General features: G+C 41.6%; 1 protein-coding gene across 2 annotated transcripts; it reads left to right on the top strand.

Moving 5' to 3' along the window:
- Positions 1-1,466: 1,466 nt before the first annotated feature.
- LOC147230329 (free fatty acid receptor 2-like) lies at positions 1,467-6,592 on the top strand. Of its 2 annotated transcripts, none has more exons than XM_086154363.1 (2): positions 1,467-1,600; positions 2,491-6,592. In XM_086154363.1, exon 2 carries the CDS (start codon positions 2,678-2,680, stop codon positions 3,626-3,628), a length of 951 nt encoding a protein of 316 aa, XP_086010489.1. In that variant the 5' UTR covers positions 1,467-1,600; positions 2,491-2,677; the 3' UTR covers positions 3,629-6,592. The 2 variants fall into 2 exon arrangements, with proteins under 2 accessions (XP_086010489.1, XP_086010490.1); XM_086154364.1 differs by having other exon boundaries at positions 1,476-1,600; positions 2,494-6,592.
- Positions 6,593-11,815: the final 5,223 nt, after the last annotated feature.

Raw genomic sequence — 11,815 nt, 5'->3', positions numbered from 1 at the left:
GGAATGTGAGAGGAAGACGTAAAACCCAAAGATAACCTACTTAGGCAGGAGGAGAACATGAAGAAAAATTTAGAAAAATGAACTCTTACATCATTCATGAAACACATAAATTTCACAGAGAAATTGAATATTTAAAGTGTATCACTCACCCACATTATATCGTTTTTTTGTCTCCCTTATATTTTTTGACGATTCAACAGTATAATGACCTCATCTGCAAAATAACATATTAACTTGTGACACTCCTGCTGATAATAGTACTTTCAAATCCTGATTTTGTTTTGAGACTGCGACGTTTAAACATTTGCTCAGGGATCTGAGCGCTTCATCCATCAACCCACATGAACCTGTGGATGGATGTCAGACGGGGAGGAGGTGAGCGAGCCGGGGCACAGAAGTGTGTGAGACACCGAGAGAAGAACTATTTATGGGGATCAATAGTGAGGGGGACGGGGGGAACGGGCTTGGTGGACAGGACAAATATGTAATAAGGAGTTAGGTCAGATGGTAAGAAAATATCAAATACATAGGAACGAAGTGCTGAAGGACTAAACTGAAATGCAAATGCCTTGGAGTAAATGACGTCCATTAGGCAACATCAAAAGGACTGGGTGTAGTACCTCTGAGCCATGATTACTTCAAAAGCTTAATTCTTTTACTTTTTGAAACGAACCGTGACTACCTATACTACACCTGCTGAACTCAAAGCTAACCTGGCTATTTTTTAATTTAATTCAATTTTTTAAGGTAATTTCACTTAACTTAGAAGACAGCACCCAAGGTCTGTCTTGTGCCGCGCAGGAGCATGTCGAGGTGAAATCTCTCACGTTGTAAGGTGTCAACCGCCACTACCGTATAAATCACAGAAAAAAAGGGTCTGCTCATTTTAATGAGTAGCGTTTAGCTCTACAAACACGAGGACTGTGTTTGGATTATCACCCAACCGGCCGTGGTGCCAGCTGTGACGAATGAGCGATGTACAACAGGTCATTTCTATTGTCAAACGCATTTTTTCTTCATCTCTTAAAAAAGAGGCATCCATTTAATAGCAGTGGTCATGGAAAGCTGAATATTATTTAATAAGTGAGATCAGACAGGCTCACTTGGACAGTCTGTGCCTCTTGCATAGCAAAAAGGCTGGTTGTTACCAAGGAAACCATGTTTGGCAAGCCTGGGAGATAAATTGCGGCACTATCTCCCTAATAATAATATCTATTATCTGCAGTGGATGTTTAGATTATCTTGTAAATAGGGTGACGTGTTCGTTGATGGGGGGGGGGCCGAGCGCACGTGAGCCAAACACTTGTGTGATCAGTAAACGTGGGCGTGCCGTAAACCTCACCGTTGGTCGAGGGTTAAGCCAACTGACTTCTATTGAACTTTTGAGAAACAAAGTGTGTCGGAAACTCATTGCAAAACGAGAAACTCCCTCTGGGCTACAAGGAGGTTCTTTAGTTACTTAAACCGGCGATAGTCGTTGGTGTCATCAGATTCCTGAGGAGGACAGAGAAGAAACATCTGCTCACTTGTCACCGTGCCGTAGTACTACTTTCCAGTCAGTAGTCACTTTGAACGGAAGGCTTATTCCATAAAGATTCAGGTATATATACATAAATGTCTTTTATTATTTTCCTTATATATGTGCTGTTTGCCTCTGTTTTTCTAGTTTTGATTTTATCATGTATCCATAGTCGTATACACCATTTAATCAGCTTCGTAACACAAGTTTACACATAATTGTCTAGGTTTGTTCATTTTCTGCGGTTTCAAAAAAATAACAATTCAATTCAAGGATGTAGAAGATGCCATGAAATTTCAGGTCACAATATCTGTCCAATATTTACACTTTTGAATATGAATTAATCGTTTCAACAGTCTAGGGCCCTGATTGCCCATTCTTATTATTTTTAATTGATTTGTAGCAACTGGATATATACTGCATATATGTGCCTTTCTGTTATTCAGCGGTGCAAGTTGGCCTTTTTTTTGCGAATACATTAGAATATGGATCCAGCGGGGTCACTTGCAGTGCATTGAAATGCTGCCTCCTACTTATTAGAATATGAATGGCCGCAACAGTTGGTCATTGTTTAGATAAAACAGATTTATGAGTGTTTGTGGACTTTGTGAGAGTGGGGCCTGGAAGTTAATAACAAAAACATAACCATGCTGTATTTACACCAATGAGGAAGCAATAACACAATATGAAAGGCTTGTGTTCAAACAAGGGAGCCGGACCGAAACATTTGTTTTTCATCAGGAGAGAATTCAGCTTCCAGAATCCGAAGCGCCAAGATAGAAATGGGAGAAAATGAAATAATGGATTGGCAGCATGTCTGCGCTGCGGTCCTTACGTTCGCATACTAAAAAAGCTGAAGCAGCCTTTTTTAAAAGTATAACGTTGCGGTCTTTAGTGTCAGATGGACAGGAGGTTGGAATACTATGCTGTGCTGTGCAGGGAGGTAATCTCCCTCTATTTTTACTTATCAGCAGAGCTCCGAGCCTCTCGAGGAAAGGATGAACGCTGGTTTATCAGTGGAGACAGGACAACCCCGCTGTCTCACCAGGTTTGTTCCGTGCCACTGACCCAGGATGAAACCTTCGACTGCCTGACAGATCGACGTCCCCCATCCCTTCCTTCGGAGTCAAGGACATTATATGACACATACCAGCCACAATGCAGAATCAAAACTACTTCCCTCTGGCTGTCTACATCATCACCTTTGTTTTGGGCTTCCCATCAAACATCCTCGCTTTTTATACTTTTAGCAAGAAAGTCAGACAGAATCCCAAGCCGATCGACATCCTGCTCCTAAACCTGACGGTATCGGACCTCGTTTTTCTCCTCATCCTGCCGTTTAAAATGCAGGAAGCGATAGACGACATGAAGTGGAAGCTGCCTTTCGCACTCTGCCCGATCTCTGTCTACATCTTTTACATGACCATATACAACAGCACGTTCTTCCTCACCGCCGTCAGCGTCGAGCGGTACCTGGGCGTCGCTTTCCCTATCAAGCACATCCTACGGCGCCGCCCGGTGTACGCCGTTGCAGCCAGCATCTTCTTCTTGGTTGTTGCACTCACAAACCTGAGCTTCGTGGTCGTCGTACCCCTGCTCAAAATGGATGGTAACAGCACTTCGGACAGGGCGTGTTATAGAAACTTCACCGACGAGCAACTGAAAATCGTCCTTCCTTTACGTTTGGAGATCTGCTTGGCGTTGTTCTGCATTCCTTTCCTGATATGCAGTTTCTGCTACATCAACTTCATCCGAATTCTATCCAAGCTGAAAAACATTAAGCGGCAGAAGCGGCTGCGGGCCATCGGGATGGCTGTGGGAACTCTGCTAGTGTTTGCTGTGTGTTTTGGTCCGTACAACATGTCACACATCATGGGCTTCATAAGGTGGGAAAATCCCAAGTGGAGAGACAATGCCTTGCTGTGCAGCACCTTCAACGCATGTCTGGACCCTCTCATTTTCTACTTCTCCTCCGCTGCTGTCAGAGGAGCCGTGAGGAGATTGATGGACGGGGTCAAACGTCGCCTAAACAGTTGCTTTCGCTCTTACAAAGGAGTGGCTGATAGGAAATCCCAACAGAAGGAGACTGAGGACACCGTAGAAAGCTGATTCCGAGGAACCTAACGCCGACGGCCTTGGCTAATTTGTTATTCCTTTATCACCAGGGGCAGGAAATTAATGTCATGTTTATGTTCTTCCACGCGAGGAAGGAGCACAACACGTGATCGGGCACTCCGTCCTACTCTTGTCTGAGTAAACTTTGTCTCTGTTTATGGAGAGAGAGATGAGGTTTTATACGTTGCAGATCCACAGACAACGGCAGCTTTTGCATGTCACCTCAAAGTAAAAGAAGTTAGGACCTCATATAAAGGCTATTAATGTAAAATGTCGCGCAATTTCCTGGTGAGAGACCCCGTCAGAGAGGGACATCCACGAGGCAGACTTTATGTTGAAGAAATATGATAAAGCTTTCCTGCTGGCTTTCACCACAGACAGCAGGTTGAAATAAAAGGAGAGTGACATCTGAAGGAAGACCAGTGTTGGGAATGGCAGTAACTCTCTCACAAAAACTGTACATTTTCTTTTACATTTACATTTTATGTCAACATTTACTTCGTCTGAGAATGTATTTGTACCATGGGTATTGACATTTTTTTTTTTTTTCCCAATAATTTTATAGACTTTTCTAATTTTGAAAATCTTTACATGTGAATTGTGTATATGCATTGGTACTGATATATTTTCATTTGGATCCAAGATGCTTTTTGTGATAATTTATTTTTATTTTGCCTGTTTAAGCGTCAGGTCGATAGGTGCATGAATGGGTAATTCAGTGTATAGTGTGAGTGTGTAGGTAAACATTTCCAGGTGCAATATTATGTGGATAAAAAACCCAAAACAAAACTTTTGATCTTGTTGAGAATGCATGTGCATAATAGCAGACATCGCAACATTGCACTCTGGTGGTAAAACAAATGTGTGTGTGTGTGTATGTGTGTGTGTTAGTGTGTTTTTGCAGTATGAAACGAGGATAAACTTCTATTTCAAAAACTGAGTGACTAATGTTATTCAGTCATTCATTCATCTAAACAGCGTGTCTTGTACTCAGGGTTTGATTGTTCCCATTCCCAAAGTGTATTAAGATTCTAAAAAGAGGGAATAATAAAACAAGACGTGTCAATAATTCCCCCTATTATGAGTGTCTTCTATTTCAGGATTGTAAGTCCTAAATACCTTGAAAAATTGTCCTTTATTCATTCATTCAGACATACAACTACTAACTCCCACATTCACACATTTGGGCAATTGCATGTTTTTGGATTGTGGGAAACCCAAACAGACACAAACAGAATATGAAGACTCGGCACAGAAAGGCCCCCATGTTGGGGATTGAACCCAGAACCTTCCTACTGTGAGGCAGAAAGCTCTTGTCACACCTATAAATATTATTATTTTATGAAACTGTCTTCTGGTGAAAGTAGCAGTCAGAAATGCATCTGTTCATTAAAGCCCGCCCAGTTATTATATGGTTCCGGTCCCTTGATATCAAAAAGAACCTTCTCCAACATGCGAATCAAGATCTCACCCCACACACTGCAAACATAAACAATATTATCACACAAGAAAGTGTTTACATCAACTGTAATCCTGTTTTGCAAGGATTAGGGCCCCGTGTGGAGGCTGAGCCGATCGCTGCATCTTTTTGACAGGTGGATCATGATGCCTGAAGCATCCTCTTCTTGGCTCACTTGCCCAAAGTGAGAGCCTGTGATTTGCAGGCGTCGATGCAATGAACAGATCCAAAAATATGCGGGTCCGCATGTGAAGAAACATTTTTAAAAAGATAATTATAAGACGCAGAGGTTATTTCTTATTATTATTTCTTATTACTGCAAGGCAGCTGGATTCAATATTGTATAATACTATTTGTCAAAGGTTTGTCTGCTGAATATCGGACACAATGAATCGTCATCCTTTTTTTTTGTCTTCTCGCTCGTTTTTCATTTTACGTTTCCTGGAAGGAAATAATTGGTTATTGCGTCAATGTTGACTTTTCTCAAACAATGGATGATCGGTTAAACGGATAAGGCAATAATAAAAACAGCGCTGTGAAAGCGCAGACGCATGTATGGTGTTTGCCAAAGGCGGGAATATTGTGCTCACATAGCAGACATCGTTTTCTCTGCACGCAGTAATGTTTGACTGCTGCGGAGATCAAACAAATTGAATATTTTTCGACAACTTCCTGTAATTCATGCTAAGAGGTAAATGCTTTCACCTTCAAATAAAAAACGCCACAGCTGTCGCTGGGAGGAAACCCATCTTGAGAATCTTCAAGTGTACAATCAGCTTGTTAGGATGGGAATCTGTGGAAAAATAAGGCTATTACTGATTAACACTGACTTATCAGGTTATTGAGCAGACAGAATTAAATCAGCAAGGTTGAACTGGCTTTGGTTGATGGACGTTTGCCTCCTGCCAGGGATGAAAGGTATTTAAACATTGATTGAGAAAATCATTAATTTGCTCAAGTATGCCTGTATCACAGACAATCTGGTGCTTTGGCCCTGATCAATTTCTGACCCACTTAAACAGCAAGGCAGGGGGAACACTGAGCAAGCAAACTTGTGGTACATGACTCACTACAGATGGCATTTTGTGGAAGAATGTGGCTGTTGATTGTGTTTACAATGCCAGATTTATGGGGTTTGTACATTAAGCTGGTTGAATCCTTGGGAAAACTTAATGAACAGTGTCTCAGTCTAGTTTGTTATTTTCCCCTAATCAGATCTGCATCATTTAATTTTGTGTTCCAAGTCCTGATCTGATACTTTTGCAATGTATACGCCTATTGAAACCCAGATTTATCTAATCAAATCATTGTATTAGATTACATTAGATTGCATTTAACTTGGACTTGTTGCTGTCATGTATAGAAATATTTGTTTGCACTTGTTAGCGATAGCAAATACAAATGACACCAGTGGGAGGGAAAACAGTATGGAATCACTGTAGCAGATCAATGTGTTTTATGTTAATTAATATCTACAAATAAATGTGCATGCAAGTTTCAAGTAATGAAAACTATTGATTTGGTGATGCCATCATACTCTCAATGTTATATGGTAAAACAAACTACATGAGGGTATATGCATGCTTCATGTTTAAAGACCATGCTTGGTATTTATACATATTCTGCTTCTACTAAATAGTTTGTAGATTTCATTCATTCAGTCATTACCTATACCGCTTCGCCTGCACTCGGGGTTGCCGGGGTGCTGGAGTGTATCCCAGCTGTCATTGGCCATGAGGCAGGGTACGCATGTAGGGCCACAAATAAAGGCAACTCTTCACTTGCTCATTTACATGTTGTATAGAGACAATCAATCACTCACTCACTTATACACCTGTCTGGCCGAATTAGGGTTTTCAATTAACTTACTGCATGTTTTGGGATTGTGGGAGTAAACTGGAGAACCTGTTGGAAACTCACGCAGACACAGGGAGAACATGCAAACTCCACACAGAAAAGCCCCCCAGTTGGAATCAAACCAGGACCCTTGTTGTGAGGCAGAAGTGCCCCTGACTTGTAGATTTTAGAAATTGACAGTAGCTCCGGGCTCAGAAGGTCTCCAGATCCTAAGAGGTTGACATTTTGAGATCTAAAATACGATTAAGCTGTTCTCAATAAGTGGATCCTCCTAGTGAACCACTCAAACCACCGAAAGCAGAATATTTTTTCCCCAGAAAGAGTGGGAATTGTCTGAATATATAGATATATCCAGACAATTCCCACTCCTATATACATATACATATACATATACATATACATATACATATACATCTTTGAAAATTGCCAGAGGGCGTCTTAACCATGGCCATGGCAGGATGGTCGGACAACTGACAGGTGAAGGTGATCCTCGTGTCCAGGGAATAATTCTGAGACAGGGAAATCACTCTGAGAAGGTGTGTTCCTTCACTAAAGTTTGTCCATCAATCGTGGCTGCTTTGAAAGAAGGGCTCAGCCGTGGAACCAGGAGAAGGTAGATAGGTTACTAATAGATCTTATATCTGGTGCGGTGCAATTGATGACTGACAGGTCATGGCTGCTGAGTAAAGTTGCACAAATGTAACCCATCAGTAAGACACTTTTGGTTCTAATGTTGAGTCATTGGGGTCTGGGGAATTTTTAGGCAGAAGGTGACGCTTGCAGTGAAAGAAGGGTAAACAAAACAGGTAAACACGTCAGATGAAATAAGTTTCAAAGTAGGTCAACGCAGCACCATGTAATCTTACACAGAGAAAGGGAAATAGGACAGCAATATGATGAGAGCAAATGCTCGGTGTCAGTCATAATGCAATTATTTCATAACATCGGCACATACTTTGATGTGAGATGTAAAAATACAGAAATCTGAGTACGACGGCATAAATATGCACATTGATGGAACATTCTGTGAGACGAGGAAATGGTATGTAGAGCAAACAAAAAATAGAGCGTCTAATCTGATCTGAAGGATCCTGGCGTCTCATTACGTATATCTCCTCTTTCCTTGAAAAAAAACACCCAAAATCTCAATCATGGTGGATGTAGTTTACATCAACTTACTGATATCTTGATAATGGAAATTACTTAATTTGTACTAATTCTTATTTGCTTTGTAATTCCTAAGTCCTCCTTAATGCTACATGCTGGTGGCACTAATGTCACAGAAAGACTAGCTATCTGCTTCCTTGGATCCTCTGCGGTTTGCGTACAGGCAGCACATGGGCGTTGATTATGCAATCATCTTCCCAACTCATAGGGCGCTATCCTACCTTGAGGGTGCAGGAAGCACTGTGAGAGCCACCTTCTTTGTCTTTTCCAGTCCCTTCAACAGTGTCCAACCCACCCTCCTCAAGGACAAGCTGCTGAGTACGCAACTTGACCCTCACATCACTGCCTAGATCCTGGACTACCTCACAGGACAGCTTCAGTGCGTTAGGTTGGATGGCTGTGTTTCTGAGGCTGTGGCGTACAGCACAGGAGTGCTTCAAGGTACTGTCCTGTCTCCATTCTTCTTCACCCTCTTCACCTCCAACTTCCGGTTCAACTCCGGTTCCTGTCACCTTCAGAAGTTCTCTAATGATGCCGTCATCATGCATCAACAATGACAACAAGGAGGAGTACAGAAGTCTGATCGCAAGTTTTGTTGAGTGGAGCAACCAGAACCACCCCCTATTAAACATATCCAAGACCAAGGAGGTGGTAGTGGACTTACGGATGAATTGGAAGGGAGCGGTACCAATCACTGTCCAGGGGGAAGAGGTGGAGATTGTGGTCTCCTACAAGTAGCTTGGGGTTCACATCAACAACAAACTGGACTGGTCACACAACACTGATGCTCTCTACAGGAAGGGTCAGAGCAGGCTGTTCTTACTGAGGAGATTGAGGTTGTTTGGCGTCTGTTGAAATCTCCTCAAGACCTTCTACCAGTCTATGGTAGCCAGTGCACTCTTTGATATAGAGTGCTGGTAGGGCAGTGCCAGGACTGGGGAGGTCACTAGGCTCAATAAGCTCTGAACCTGGACCATCTTCAAGCAGTGGCAGTGGGGTGGGTGAAGGACAAAGTGGGAGCTATCCTGGATAATCCTTCCCAGCCTCTGCACGACGAGCTGTGGCTGTTATGCAGCTTCTTCAGCCAACGGTTGATCCCACCACGCTGCAGAACATTACGCTTGAGACACACCTTTGTGCCCATGGCCATGAGACGTACAACAGCAGTCTGGACGGCACAAAACTCTGACTGGCACCTGTGCTGCTTTCACAATCTCACTACCTCACCCCATTCACTACCTCACCCATTCACATGTCATGCCCCATCTCTGCTGTCTTTTTTTATCCTTGTTTGTCCCAGCCCTCAAACATCCTTCCTATTGTTGTTTTTTTATTTTATTCCTTCCTATTTCCTTTTGTCACTCTAGTTATGTTGTCGTTTAGTCCTGGTTGTGTATTTTTCACTGCCACGTTCCGTGATGTTGTTGTTGTCTGCTGTCTACTTATCTTCTGTCATTCTGTTTATGTTAAACTTCATATTTATGTTAAATTCATATTTATTTTCCTTTTTTTGACATCATAACTGTCACGCTGCTGCGACGAAGGAATTCCCCTATGGGGAATCAATAAAGTTTATCTTATCTTATCTTATCTTATCTTATCTTATCTTATCTTATCTTATCTCATCTTATCTTATCTTATCGCATCTCATTTTATCTTATCTCACCTTAGCTTATCTTATTTTCTCTTAGCTTATCTTAGCTCAACCTCTTTCGGTTTATTCATTTTTCACTTTTAAAACAAGGAAAACTTTCATGCAAATAGAAAAATCAGCAGCTCAGCCATTGCACCAATCCTGAATTTGCTAGCAGAACCCTTAAGAGATGGAAGGTCTGTGAACAATTTTACGCCACAATTGTCATTTATCTGAGCTCTTGGCCCAACTCAGCAGTCTGCTTTTCAAGCTTTTCAAATATTCTATTTGGATTTTAATTTAAATGTGATTATATCTCTATTGCACATTCTGTTTCACTTCAGCAGCGGTCTTGTCCTGCTGACCTGCAGCTGTGTTTTATAATAATTTTACAATTCTCGGTTATTTGTTACTTCCCGTATGATTGATCTGCCATATTTATAGGGATTGTTTTTTGCGACAAAAATTAGCAAATAAATCAAGTATTTGAATTTATACAATATATTTTATTTAAAGGTATTATAACCGAAATGGGTGAATGAATAAATATGTTGTGGAGAATTGCCTGTAAAGAATGTGTATTCAATCTAAAACTAATGTCAGTGTAATAGTTCAAATGCACAAGAAGCATGAAAAGCTCCTCACAATGAAGTAAAAGTGAGAAATATTTGGTGGCCGGGGGGATATACTAATGGATATGGACCAGAATGCATCTGGAATGAAAGGATTATCCAAGGATAAAATGGACAAAAACATGCAGTATCTATTACTATTTGGTCAAGACGACATTGTAACCACAGAAAATCAAAAGGAAGCTTTTCTTCCGCATGAAGGATTTCCACATAATAATTTGGCCATCCCTCCCTGCCTTGTTTTCTGTTGAGTTTCAATTCCCTGGGCAAGATCAATACAAGGCACTGCGCCTGGTGCTGGGGTGATTATTTCTAGATCTGTCATGAAACTGCTCAGGCAAAAAGATGAACTCTGAGGGAATTTCGCATGACTTGAATTTTTATAGATTGAGCCTGGCCATTGCTCCTGTGGTGATGCATAGTCCACACCGGAGCTCGTACTGAGCCGCCTCGCACTAAGCAGCGTGGCTTTGGTGCACAAAAGATACAAACGAAGCATTAATACCAGCAAGACAACATCATCTCTGCACACAACAGCCTCAATGAATTACAGGGATGTTCATCTCTGAATCAAGCAATTAATTTCCCACCCTTGACAACCAGCTCGGTGGCATTCCTCCACTCTGGGTCTCTCCACAGGACACTGACCTCACAATAATACCACCCAGTAGCCTCCAGTGCTACTTCAGTGATCACCAGAGACGAGGTTTGATTCTTCTCCACTACGATGTGCCCAGAATGCCTTTGGGATGAGCTTCTTTTTACAACTTCATTTTGAACACAGAAAACCACAGCACCAGGTTTCTGCATCACCCCAGATCTCACTGAGGGGGGGCGGCAGGCTCACTCCTGTGTCCTCTGGCGGTGCTGTCAAAACTGAAGACATAACAAGTAATTCAGTGTGATCTGCAGAGAACTTCCAAATCAGTGTGATCTTTTTGTAAATGCAGCCCCCCTTAGGCCAATTCCAGCCACCCTGTCTGGCACAACACCTGATGCTGAAATTTAGCATGATCCAAAAAAAAATATCAAAAGCCAAGATGCATGTTTTAATAAAAACATGGTTTGGGTTTATGCGCAACTGTGGGAGAGGTCGCCATTCCTACAGCATTTTTTTTGCACTTTTTCTTGGTAATTTAGCAAAATAGACATGGCTACTTGAAACATTATGGAGTGATTCTAAACCTTTGCTGATATAAATGCACATTTCATTGTAAATTAATGTTTTCTGCAAAGAAAGTAGTTGCAGTAGTAGTTAGACAACAACAATATGCTTATGCTGTGGGGTCACATGTACAAAGAACTAAAACATTGTTGAATTCGCATAAATAACATCAAAAGTCAAAGAGGGCTGTACATATCAAAACAAGTTTGAATGAGACGGCAGTAGTATTTGGAGCCTTTTTATTTCTTGCACATGTAACTGTGGCATT

This window comes from Fistularia commersonii, chromosome 10, assembly GCF_037954325.1.
Source record: "Fistularia commersonii isolate RoL2024-O1a breed Wild chromosome 10, RoL_Fcom_v1.0, whole genome shotgun sequence".
Lineage (NCBI taxonomy): Eukaryota > Metazoa > Chordata > Actinopteri > Syngnathiformes > Fistulariidae > Fistularia > Fistularia commersonii.
Note: the sequence above shows the minus strand (reverse complement) of the source record. Positions and strands in the feature narration are given on the sequence as shown.

Coding starts and splice junctions, on each gene's coding strand:
- LOC147230329 (XM_086154363.1), top strand. CDS start 2,678: ATGCAGAATCAAAACTACTTCCCTCTGGCTGTCTACATCATCACCTTT.